This window comes from Psammomys obesus, unplaced genomic scaffold (assembly GCF_907164565.1).
Source record: "Psammomys obesus unplaced genomic scaffold, mPsaObe1.curated_primary_1811, whole genome shotgun sequence".
Lineage (NCBI taxonomy): Eukaryota > Metazoa > Chordata > Mammalia > Rodentia > Muridae > Psammomys > Psammomys obesus.
This window is the reverse complement of record NW_026585685.1, coordinates 4,802,424-4,814,832: the sequence shown is the minus strand read 5'-3', so window position 1 is coordinate 4,814,832 and position 12,409 is coordinate 4,802,424. Positions and strand designations below refer to the sequence as shown.

Below are 12,409 nucleotides of genomic sequence, written 5' to 3'. Positions count from 1 at the left end.
AGAGAGAATAAACTATGTAATTGAATCTTGAGATTCCTGTATTATAATAGTTTATCCCTAGATTAAATACATTGCTAGTTTGAAGGTGGCTGGCTGTTTTTATAATAAGAAGAAATGTTAGATAAAACATGTTTTTTATTAAATTAATGTTTGGTTTTATATAATTGTTAGATAATACTTTGGCTGTAAGAAAATTAATATTTGATAGTCATCTCAGATATAAGACTGTGGCTGTAAGAAACTTAATACTTAACAGCCATCTCAGAAGATCATTTGATTGTTTGATATAGAGTACTTTAAAAATTTTCTTTGTATGTATATGGATGTTTTGCCTGTGTGTATGTGTGTGATCCATGTAGGTGCCTGGTGCTCAAAGAAGCTGGAAACAGGGCATTAGATCCCTGAAAGTGGAATTAAAGATGGCTGTAAGCTGTCATGTGGATGCTGGGAATTGAACCTGGGTCCTATGGAAGAGTAGCCAGTGTTCTTGACCACTGAGCCATCTCTCCAGCTCCTATAAGGTCCTTTTGTAGCTCTCTAACATCTCTTTATAATTTCTTTTGGAAAATAGTTCATTGAAATGTTTATAGTGATAACAAAGAAATTCTTAGTAGTTTTTAACTCACTTTTTATCTTCCTTGGCGTTACTTGTTAGTAAAACTCAAGTACTATGTTAAGTATTAGAGACACAAACATCACTATTTTTATGTAACTATAAATACTTAAGTTGTCTTGTATTTAATTTTCTCAGTGATTTTTATGTTTTAATATGTCTGACATTGTTTCTGGAGACTCTGGAAGAGGTTCGAGACAAATTACTGGATACTGTGGTGGATTACACATTGTTTTCCAAAGAGTTCAGTGTTCCACTGAGGTTCCTTATTGCAGAGTTCGCTGGACTTTTCAAAACATCTGTTATTTCACAGACTGTTGTAATATGGACCTACATTTGGATCAGTTGTTACTGTACTTTTCATGACAAATATCAGACTACTTTTAATTAAGTTATAGAATCTTCCATGTACTTTCCAGTGAATTAATAGAAACTTTAAAAAAGAAACCTAAAATAATTGAAAGTTATATTTAACTTAACTTCTATTTTTAAATTTAATAAACTCTAAAGATCTTAATCTTAATAGAAAATGCTTCCTTTTTGGTTTTCAATTTTAACCTTTCAACCTGTTCATGAAGTACATCATACAGCATAAATAGATAAAATCCAAAATTTCATAATATGGTTTCTCATTCACCTAAAACTGTTAGCTAATCTGCATAAAATTCAATGCTTCTGTAAAGATTTTAGGAACTTTTAGGAACTCTCACTTGGGGATAAAACTTAAAGCTTTATTTCTAATTAATCCAATTTCTGTTCCTCTTAGATTAGAAACAAATTTCTACAAAGTAACATTAAAAAAAGCTTTTTCATGTGTGTGGGTGTTTTGCCTGCATGTGTTCCGGGGCGTGATGTGAGTGTCTGATGCCGGTGGAAGCCAGAAGAAGGTGTCAGATCCCCTGAGAATGGAATGACTGTGTGCTGCCATGTGGGTGCTTGGAATCAAACCTGGGCTCTTTGAAAGAGCAGCCAGTGCTCTTACAGGCTAAACCATCTCTCCAGCCTATGTAACAATTTCAATACCAGGTGACCTGATTTTTTGAGTCTCGGTACAATAAGAACAAATTAAAGCAGCTTTATTGTCAGTAACCTTTTAAATAATTATATGGTATGAAAGCAAATCGATGAGATAATTAAATTTTATTTTATTTTGTTTTTGGATAACTAATTTCAAAAGTCAAGGTGATATTTAAAAAATTGCCAACTATTGAAATTCTGTAGAATGATTCTACAAAATGAGCATAGTAAGAGATGAAGACAAAATTAATCATAGAAGAATTAATTAATCTTCCTTTCAGCATCTTAAAAATGTAGTCATTGCTTGTCTTGATGTTGTTTTTGCTGCTGCTTTTTCTAATTGAAATCAATCTCATAATAAGGACAAAATCTCTACAGAAAAGATCCTAAAGTGAAATAGGCAATGAGCTAATGTCCTTCTAATCTTACTCTTCTTTTTATTAGAATGGATTAAGAGACATTTAAGAATAAGTTTTTTGTACAAGTAGCCAGTGGAATTGTTTTTTCTTGTATCTGCTAAATACCCACCCTGTGCTGAGGTTTCAATAGCCACTTAGTAATAGCTCAAAAAGTACATTACCAATTAAAATAAAACTTGGAGGGTTTTTAAATGCTAGACTTGAGTTTGTGATTATAGTGCTTCGATGTTAATGGCTCCCTGTAACCCCAGCTCTAGGGAGCCCAACACCCTCTCCTGCCCTCTGTTGGCACCTGTACACATGTGACATATATGTTGACATAGGCACACAGAAAAGAAATGAAAATATTAAAGATAAATCCTACAAGATGCAGACATTTGTAAATACTTTCCAGAGCAAAGTCATAACATAGCAAATAACATGTATTGGAAATCTCTCTTTAATACTATGAACACTTAGAGAATTTCAGAATTCAAATTTTGTTTGTTTTTCTTTCCCCTAACAAAAAGATAAGCTTTTTGGTTTTAATATTTTAACATGATTATATTTTATCAGGTGATGTTATTGTAGACATCAATGGCAGCTGTGTCCTTGGTCACACCCATGCAGATGTTGTCCAGATGTTTCAGTTGGTACCTATCAACCAGTATGTCAACCTTACTTTATGCCGTGGTTATCCACTTCCTGATGACAGTGAAGATCCTGTTGTGGACATTGTTGCTGCTACCCCTGTCATCAATGGACAGTCATTAACAAAGGGAGAAACATGCACGAATACTCAGGATTTTAAACCAGGAGCAATGGCTTTGGATCAGAATGGAAAATCAGGACAAATCTTGGCCAGTGATGGTCTCAATGGTCCATCAGATTTAAGTGAACAGAGGGCATCCCTGGCATCATCGGGCAGCTCCCAGCCCGAACTAGTGACTATCCCTCTGATTAAGGGCCCCAAAGGCTTTGGGTTTGCAATTGCTGATAGCCCGACTGGACAGAAGGTGAAAATGATATTGGATAGCCAGTGGTGTCAAGGACTTCAAAAAGGAGATATCATCAAAGAAATTTACCATCAGAATGTGCAGAATTTAACACATCTCCAGGTCGTAGAAGTACTAAAGCAGTTCCCAGTAGGTGCGGATGTTCCGTTGCTTATCTTAAGAGGAGGTGAGTAACAACACAGGGGCGGCTCTCCTTCAGAGTGTTTATACCTCATCGTTGCCCTCCCTCACAGGGCAGGTGTCTTTTACTAGCATATTTCCCAGGGTTAGTGTGCATTTTTCTTGTGCCTCTGTCTCCATGCTTTGGCAACAGTATCTCTTTTAGCTCTGTGTTGAATATTAGTTGTTTCATTCATGTCCGTTATGAATATAATTTCTGTATCGTGATAATCTTTTCAAAATCTGATTTATAATTTTAAAGATTAGAGAGCGTCATGGTACTATGCTACGTCAACTAAAATACATCCTCTTAATTTCATTTTCTCCGTTGATAACAATAACAGAAATTGCCTTTTTAGCCAGTGGTGCTTCATCAGGAACTCTGCACTATATGAGAGATTTGAAATGCTAACATTTCTGTGTATGAGTAAAACATCAGGGAGGTGTTAACCTATCCTGGATCTTAAGCTCTACAATCTTCTTGTAAATATTAATTAACTTCACAGTGCTTATGTGAAAACATTTCAGTTTTCAACATCAACTAACATGAACTATTCCTGGACATTATAAATCTAATTCTAAGAACTAACTACAAAGTTGCATTTCAGTAGGCTTTCTTAAGTCCATGCTTAGTTTTTATATTTGGGGGACAACATTATCTTACTTCTTAGGAGAGCTTTTCGTTATTCTCATTTCTCCCCCTACCCCCGCCATTTTTGTTTGCTTGTTTGTTCTTCAGTCTTTTCCAGGTGATATAGTACGGTATGCTCAGAGTCAGGCTTAAAAACAAATCTTTGTGATGGGGTTGACAGGGTAGTTCAGTAGAGTTCAGATACCAACATCAATATAACATCCCAGGAAGCCCATGGATGCCTATAACCCTAGCTCGGAAGGCAGAGGAAAGGGTCATTGAGGCCTGTTGACTTCCAGATGGCCTAGGGCTCTGCCTCTCTCTCTGCCTCTGCCTCTCTGCCTCTCTCTCTGCCTCTCTGCCTCTGCCTCTCTCTCTCTGCCTCTGCCTCTGCCTCTGCCTCTGGCCGAGGACCAGGTGGAGTGTGGTAGAGAACATCAGTGCCTTCCTCTGGCCTCCATATGTGAACGTTACTAACAGCCCTGTCTTCCATGTATTAGACAACTAGAAGACTTGTGTAAACATCCTTTGAGTTTGTTTCATAGGAGCCAAGCAAGAAGTAGCTAAATATTAGAACAGATGGCAAGCTAGTTTAGTGTATACACACTCACGATAGATAGATAGATAGATAGATAGATAGATAGATAGATAGATAGATAGATAGATAGATAGATATAGATCTTTAAAAGAAATATCTGATCCCTGAAGACCTCCCGTATCAGTGGACTCGGGGAGGGGCATGCATGGAGGGTGGGGTTGGGAGGGGAAGAGGGAGGGGGCTACGGGGGGATACAAAGTGAATAAAGTATAATTAGTAAAAATTAAAATTAAAAAAATATTTAAAAAAAAAACTTCAGCCCTTGAGTAAAACTGTGTGAGTGCCTGAGAGTTTTCTAACAAATATAATACAGAGACCATGGTTTGATATTAGATGAGTTGATGTCAGTTTTCTGACTCTCTGCTTACTGTTTCTGTGATTTAAGGAACCTTAACTATTAAACGGTTCCAGCTTTATACCTCAAGAATGTTGTGAAGTTGAAGATAATAGATGTCTAATGTCTGACACATAATTGATACTAGACAGTTTATTATATTAGCTTACTGAAAACCGAACTTTTATCAAAGACATTGTTAATGTTTGGTCTAGGAACATTTCCTCTGTTTTTATTTATGTATATATTTTTTTAAATTTTAGGTCCTCGTTCACCAACTAAAACTGCCAAAATGGTGAGTACTGTAGTGGTCCTCCAATGCTTTCCCCACACCCTGAAAGAGGTGCATTACTTCCCTCTGGAGAGTAGCCTCCTGCTATGGAAATGGCTCTTGAGACATTAGAGAGAGGCATATTGCCCCAGCCTTAGATCAGAAACCCTAAGGAGTTGGTAGAAAACTCCCTGTGAAGGCTTGACTGGTTAAGACTTGCTGCTGGAAGAACACTAGAGGCCCAGTTTTCCAGTGACCCACTCTCAAAGTTGTGAAGTGGGCAGTTGGAGAATCTATGTAAACATCCTTATAGTTTGCTGCAGAGGAACCAGGTAAGAAGTAGCTAAATATTAGGACAGATGGCAAGTATTAATACATCTTCTTGCTGGTACCCAAGGAGAAGATATAGGAGCTGATCATAATTTCATGGAGATATAAATACCTGGATTTAGATGATCTTGCATTTATGACTAAGTAAAACTTTCCAAAATAATTATTGCCTTCTGAACTAAATCTTCTTATATCAAGTAATAAAGACTATTAGATCTGAAATGTTATCTTCTTTGTTATTTCTCTGAATAACTTAAAAGCCTATTTAAAGATCCATTTAGAGAAAGTAGATCTTAAAATGGTTGTACCAAGCTTATTGTAGAAAAAACTATGCCAGGCATAACATTTGTGGATATATTTAAAACCTTAGGTTAGTTAATGGTTTGGCCTTTGTAGAATAGAAAGCTGGTCTCTGAAAAGTCATAGTTTTTTTAAAGGAAAGACCACATAAGTATTGATGATAAATAAAACAAAGAAATAATTTTGCCGACTACTTTGGTAAAGTTATTTTTGTATTTTGTTTTCTCTTTTCTGACTAACTGCCCAGCATGGGTGATCTCTCAGATAGATTTGTATTGCCCAATGGAGCTTTTGCCATACATCTGGAATAGGAGGGGAAACACTCTGAAACCCAGTTTCTTAGAAAGAATGTTATCTTAAACATCTTCACTGGAAAATTAGATTTAGTGCATGGGAGGTGGGACTTTGCCCTTGCTTTCTTTAGAAATTTTGCCACCTTGTATTTAATTATCTTCATCTCCAAGTCAGTTTGTGTCTTGGTGGTAAAGGTGCTTAATCGTAAAACCAGAGCTCCTCAGTTGAATCATCATGAACTTTTAAAATGATGTAAGTTGAATGTGTGTCAACCAAATAGACGTGGATGTGGGGTGAACTCTAGGACATATGACCGGCTTTCTGTAACGTTTGCCACCTATACAACTGTACTTAGTTAACACTTCCAGTTCACACCACGATTTTAGCAAATAACCAGTCATCTTATCTTTAAAATACTAAGTAAGGTCCTTTTATTTCCATTTTAGAAAACAGATACAAAGGAAAATTCAGGAAGTTTGGAGACCATAAATGAGCCTATTCCCCAGCCTATGCCTTTTCCGCCCAGCATTATCAGGTCAGGGTCCCCGAAATTGGATCCTTCTGAGGTCTACCTGAAATCTAAGATTTTATATGAAGATAAACGTAAGTAATTGTGGAATATTTCAGGGAAACATGTAACAAGATCAATTTGGGCCTCTGAAAGGCTCTATCCAGCAGGATATCAAAGCAGATGCTGAGATTCATAGCCAAACTTTGGGCAGAGTGCAGGGAATCTTAGGAAAGAAGGGGGAGATAGAAAGACCTGGAGAGGACAGGAGCTCCACAAGGAGAGCAACAGAACCAAAAAATTGGGGCACAGGGGTCTTTTCTGAGACTGATACTCCAACCAAGGACCATGCATGAAGATAACCTAGAACCCCTGCACAGATGTAGCCCAGGGCAGCTCAGTCTCCAGTGGGTGCCCTAGTAAGGGGAACAGGGACTGTCTCTGACATGAACTCAAGGGCTGGCTCTTTGATCACCTCCCCCTCAGGGGAGAGCAGCCTTACCAGAGCACAGAGGAAGACAATGCAGCCAGACCTGATGAGACTTGATAGACTAGGGTCAGATGACAGGGGAGGAGGACCTCCCCATCAGTAGACTGGGGAAGGGATATGGGAAGAGAAGAGGGAAGGAGGGTGGGATTGGGAGGGGATGAGTGAGGGGACTACAGTTGGGATATAAAGTGAATAAATTGTAATTAATAAAAAAGTAAAATTAAAAAATAAAAAATGGAACCCTTTCATCCTTTACAAGCGTATTGAGAAATTATTCCTTCATTCTCATTTTAATGTGATTCTGAGCCTTTTCTGTGTATGTTCAATATTCACTCCTTTTTTTCAAAACCATGAATTAAATATAAGCTGTCCACCAGATACCATATTAGGTAAATAGCAATGCAGAGAAAAACTGGTATCTGTACCTAGAAATTTTGTTAGATCCAAAAGAAGACAAATACCTAATCAAATAAATGCTTATAGTGCAGGCAGAGTGGCACAATATAAGTGTGCTGGGCTCAAAACCCCGAAGTTCGGGAATCCGAATAAGTACATATATCCTAGCAGGGACAGTGGTAGAAAGATAAACTGGATAAATTGGGATGCAGAGTAGGACATGGGCAGTTTATTGGCATGAACAGTAGGAAGTAGCAGGGAATGCTTCAGAGAGGAAGCCAACAAGGCAGAGGGAGGAGCATGTGTGCACTGGCTTCCTTGGCCTGTGCTCCCCAGGATGGGCAGTGTGGCTGTGACTGGGAGGGAAGCCAGAGGAAGAGAGAGGCACAGATTTTGCGCAGCACATGACGGAGCTGAGACTGCTGTCTAAAAGAGAACCTCAGAGTATGTTTAGCCATTGGGAAAACTGCTGGGTTTGTGGGTTAGATTTTTCTGGCTAACGGATGGAGGATGCAGTGTGGTGTGCATAAGAAGGGGAGGCCACCAGCGAACTTCTTACAGGAGCGAGCTGAGAGGAGAAGAGAAAGCATACAATTAAGACGTCTGCTTTTACACTGATTTGGTTACTGATGACATATTCTGTCTGAAGTCAAATTTCAGGGTTATTGAGATTTGATTTTTGAAATTTTACTTGCTTTTAAGAATTAAAACTATCTGCATTGTAAAAGGAATAATAAATGCAACCGACCTCCTGTATATGTAACTAGTTGCACCTCTTTATCTTCATACCTGCCTGCCATAGTCAGAAAGGTGAGAGCCAGGCCAGCTACGAGCACAGCAAAGCAATAACTTCAGTTAATGTAACTGTGTAGGAGTCCTTTCTGCAGGGTGTCCAGTCATAGTCTAATAATTCTTAATATTGGTATAAACTCTGCAGTGTCATTGGGCACGCTATAAAACGAGCGAGTTTGATTCATGACTTTTCCTTCCTTTTTAAATTCAGTTTATTATCACTGTGTGTATATGTGTGTGTGTCCTCATATACATGTGGTACCTGTGGCTGTGGAGGTCAAAGGACAAGTCTGTGGATATGGTTCCCTCCCTTCACTACTTCTGCATGCTTTAACAGCAAGTGGCCCACTGAGCCCTCCTGTCAGCCCAGCTCATCTAATTTCATTGTTTTATTTGGTGGGCTTTGGGGTGTTGTGTTGTTGCTGCTGAATTAGACTTATGACCTTGCTCCTCTCATGGTGAGCACATGCTCCACCATGCCACCCACCTCTGCCCCTAAAGTTCCAGGAGTCTGGCAGGAAGTATTCCTCAAGAGAGTGCTTCCGAGGAATCGCCAGGAAGTTACCCTATTTCACTTGCTTTTTATGTAGTTTCCTGGCAGTTTCTCTTGTTTTCTCCTTAGTAAATGTGTCTTACCTATGAGTAAAGCTAATATTTTCCCAGAGGTTGAATCTTGGACATAAACTTGATTTTTCTGATTTAATATTCTCATTAATGCAACCAGCTCCTTAGGGACAAGATTGTGGGGGTTAGCCTGGCATCTGGGGAAGTCCAGCTGAGTTTAACTCTCAGGTCATCAGTGAGTTACTCAGGCCCCTAGTAACTTAGTAACTTAGAAAATGTCATCATCAAGAGGCACACACCTGTTCCTCCTTGTCTTTAAAAGTACTAACGTTTTACACACTTAGGTTGAGTAAATAGCTCAGGTAAGATATTTTTCTTAGACAAAGATATTCGTTTAAGAGTAGAAATAAGGAATTTTATAAGCTCTTTTTTCCCTAGGATTTAAAATACTTGTTTAAATGTTTGTTTAAATCATTTGCACTATCAGTTGATTAATTCTGAACTTAATGTAATATTGACTGGACAACATTAGAAGCTAGTGGCAGTGTCATACTGCAAGAAGGGGAGTAGAGTAAGTACCTAATCAGTTTCACACAGGTTTGTTTAGCTTTTGAAACAGGAATTTATACCTGAACTTCCTTAAGCTCTCACACAAATTTTCACATATCAAATGTTCTGAGATTATAGTGTTTTGAATGCTCTATAATATTGTTCTATTAAACATTGAGCTTAATTTTATTTTAATCCATTTAAATTAAACTATATTTACATATTCTTATTTTTCATAGCACCAAACACCAAAGATCTGGATGTTTTTCTTCGGAAACAAGAATCAGGGTTTGGCTTCAGGGTGCTGGGAGGAGATGGACCTGACCAGTCTGTAAGTGCACACTGTAGGGTATTGATCTCCTGGGTTTTTGTTTGTTTGTTTGGGTGTTTTTGTTTTTGTTATTTTGGTTTGGGGTTTGGGTTTTTTGAGACAGTGTCACTCTATGTAGCCCCTCTGTCCTGGAACTCCTCATGTAGACCAGGTTGGCCTTAGAGTACAATGATCGGACTTCCACTGCCTCCCTTTCTGGGATTAAAGGTGTGAGTATCACAGCTGGCTCACTGCTAGTTGACCTTCCGAAATAGAGATTTGATGGACCACAGGTTGTATTAGTTACTTTTTGCACCTGTGATAAAGTACCATGATTAAGGCAACTGAGAAGGAAGAATTTCTTTGGCCTATGGTTCCCAAAGGAGAGTCACATTTTCATCTACGCGCAGGGAGCAGAGAGTGACCTGGAAGAGAGGCATGGTTATAAACTCTCAAAACCTGCTCCCAGTGACGCGCTTCCTCCTGCAAAGCTCCAAAGGTTCCATAACTTTCCTCAAGAGTGACATCGCTGAGGACTAAGCTTTCAGAAACAAAGTCTGCTAGGAGCTTTGCTCATTAGACCTCTGCAGTTAGACTTTTTGTTTTATTTTCCTTTTTCCCTTAAGTTTGCTAGGGTTTCTCCTTCTCTAAATAATAATTTTATTAATATGAATACAGCATTTCTATGTCATTGTTCCTCAGGTTGACACAGTGTGGCTTAAGCTTAAAACCAGACATTAACAGATCTCTGAGATCGAGGCCAGCCTGGTCTATGGAACAAGTTCCAGGGCAGCCAGGCTATGCAGAGAAACCCTGTCTCAAAAAACAACACAAAAAACCCATACATTAAAATGTAAATATTTAGTTCTAAACTTAACATCAATTAATTTACTTCTGTTCTTTGTAAATAAACAAAGCTTATTTGGAACTAGAATTGTAATTCAGTGGTAGATCTGTATGTGACTAGCAGGAATGATTCCTAGTATCAGAGTTTGATTCATAGAATCAGAGAAAAAGCTAACTTAGACTTATTATTTACCTCTGCCTTTGTTACACAGAGTCTAAAGCATTTTTCTCCCCTCAGAACCTGTGCTCCAGTGTCTACTTTACCTCAATAGCTAGTCTTCAGAATACTCCATAGAAAGTTGGCACAAGGTTCAACACATCACCTATTGTTTTGTTGTTAGCTCTGATATTAATGAAATACAAAATAATTAAATTTCCAGAAGACACAGAGGTATATTTATGAAGCACTTAAAGTCAAGAATTGTATTTATGTGGGTTAATTTAGAAAGTAAAGCCAGTGGGTTTTGATTTTACATTTTGCCTTAGTGTTGCATGATAGAGAGGTATTACAATCTAGAGCTTGAGAACACGTTTACATGTGTTACTTATAATATAAAAGTCCTGCATTGTTATTCTTAGAAATGAAGTCCTTTAAGTACAAAAGGCTTCTGTTTCTGAGTACAGCATCAGATCTATAGCATATGTTATAGTTAATAATATAGCTTATAATGACAGTGATCATTAGAGATGTAGAATTTAAAGCCCATTGCTGTGCACAGAGCAAATGTCATATAGTCTGGTTTTGCTAGCATATGTGTTTTTTATTGCCTTCTATTTTGTTGAGAGTCACAGTGTTCACTTAGAATTTATCTTCAACAATTTGAGAATAACCTTTCTCTTCTAAATGTCAGGTTTTAGTAGTTCTAAAGCTAGCATACAATTATAGGGTTCTAATTTCTGGAGGGCAGAATGAACTAGCTCTTTCCACAGGAAGCAGACGGTCCTCGGCCCCTTGCACCTCTGACATTTTAGGAACAAGAACTATTTCTTGGTTATATGCTCAGAAATTGTATCATTGGCCATGGTATATGTGGGAGAATCAGAAGAATGACCCCGCTCACAGTGAACAAAGTGTAGAGAATCTTTCTCTTTGGCGTTTTTTAATTTTTAGCATGCCTGTCTGTTTTGTTACATTATAGTGGTGGAGAACTTGGAGGTACTTTCTAAGTTCTTAAGCAACTTTGTATTTTCTTCCTTGGGCTCAACCCTGAGGATCTAGAATTACATGACACAGTGTGGGTATTTGAAGTACCACTTTGCAGAATGTACTTTCTGAAACACCACCTTTCTGAAGTATGGCTTTCCATAGACAAGGACTTTAACTGTTCAGCTGATCTTAGTGAACTGTACAGACAACCTGTGCCCTGCCATCTTACAGATATATATTGGAGCCATCATTCCCCTGGGGGCAGCTGAAAAGGATGGTCGGCTCCGTGCTGCCGATGAATTGATGTGCATTGATGGGATTCCTGTTAAAGGAAAATCGCACAAGCAAGTCTTGGACTTAATGACCACCGCTGCTCGCAATGGCCATGTGTTACTAACTGTCAGGAGGAAGATCTTCTGCGGAGGTGTGTAAAGTTCTCTCATCACTGAGAAGTTAGGGATCCACTTTCTCTGGTTTTATAGCTTGTTCTACAATATTCAGCAGTATATATGCTGACCCTTTGGGGGTAATTTAGGGCCCATTACAGAAAGCTTTGTAGTGTAAAGGATCCAGAAATATTCTTCCAAAGTGGAAATAAATTTTGGGCTGCTACATTAAGTTATATTATCGTATTCGTTGATTTTACCAATATGTTACTGTAAATGGGCATATTGGCTTAAGTGGGTTTTTTAGTAAATAAATACTATTATTTCAAAATACCAAGATAACCCCTACCTGAATATATCAAAAGGTGAAATCCCCAAATCTCACAGATAGTGGAACACTTCACTTTAGAAAGTTGGTCTAGGGCCAGGGAAGAGAACTCAGCGGTAGAGTTCTTACCTT

At 38.2% G+C, this 12,409-nt stretch overlaps 1 protein-coding gene across 2 annotated transcripts in view; it reads left to right on the top strand.

Annotated features, from left to right (window-relative positions):
* Magi3 (membrane associated guanylate kinase, WW and PDZ domain containing 3) overlaps window positions 1-12,409 on the top strand; it is a 199,338-nt gene that overhangs the window by 156,185 nt on the left and 30,744 nt on the right. For both annotated transcript variants that reach the window (XM_055628767.1, XM_055628775.1), the window contains exons 10-14: window positions 2,605-3,210; window positions 5,030-5,061; window positions 6,408-6,564; window positions 9,500-9,591; window positions 11,795-11,987. In XM_055628767.1, coding sequence (XP_055484742.1) covers window positions 2,605-3,210; window positions 5,030-5,061; window positions 6,408-6,564; window positions 9,500-9,591; window positions 11,795-11,987 — 1,080 coding nt within the window. The remainder of the gene's footprint in view (window positions 1-2,604; window positions 3,211-5,029; window positions 5,062-6,407; window positions 6,565-9,499; window positions 9,592-11,794; window positions 11,988-12,409) is intronic.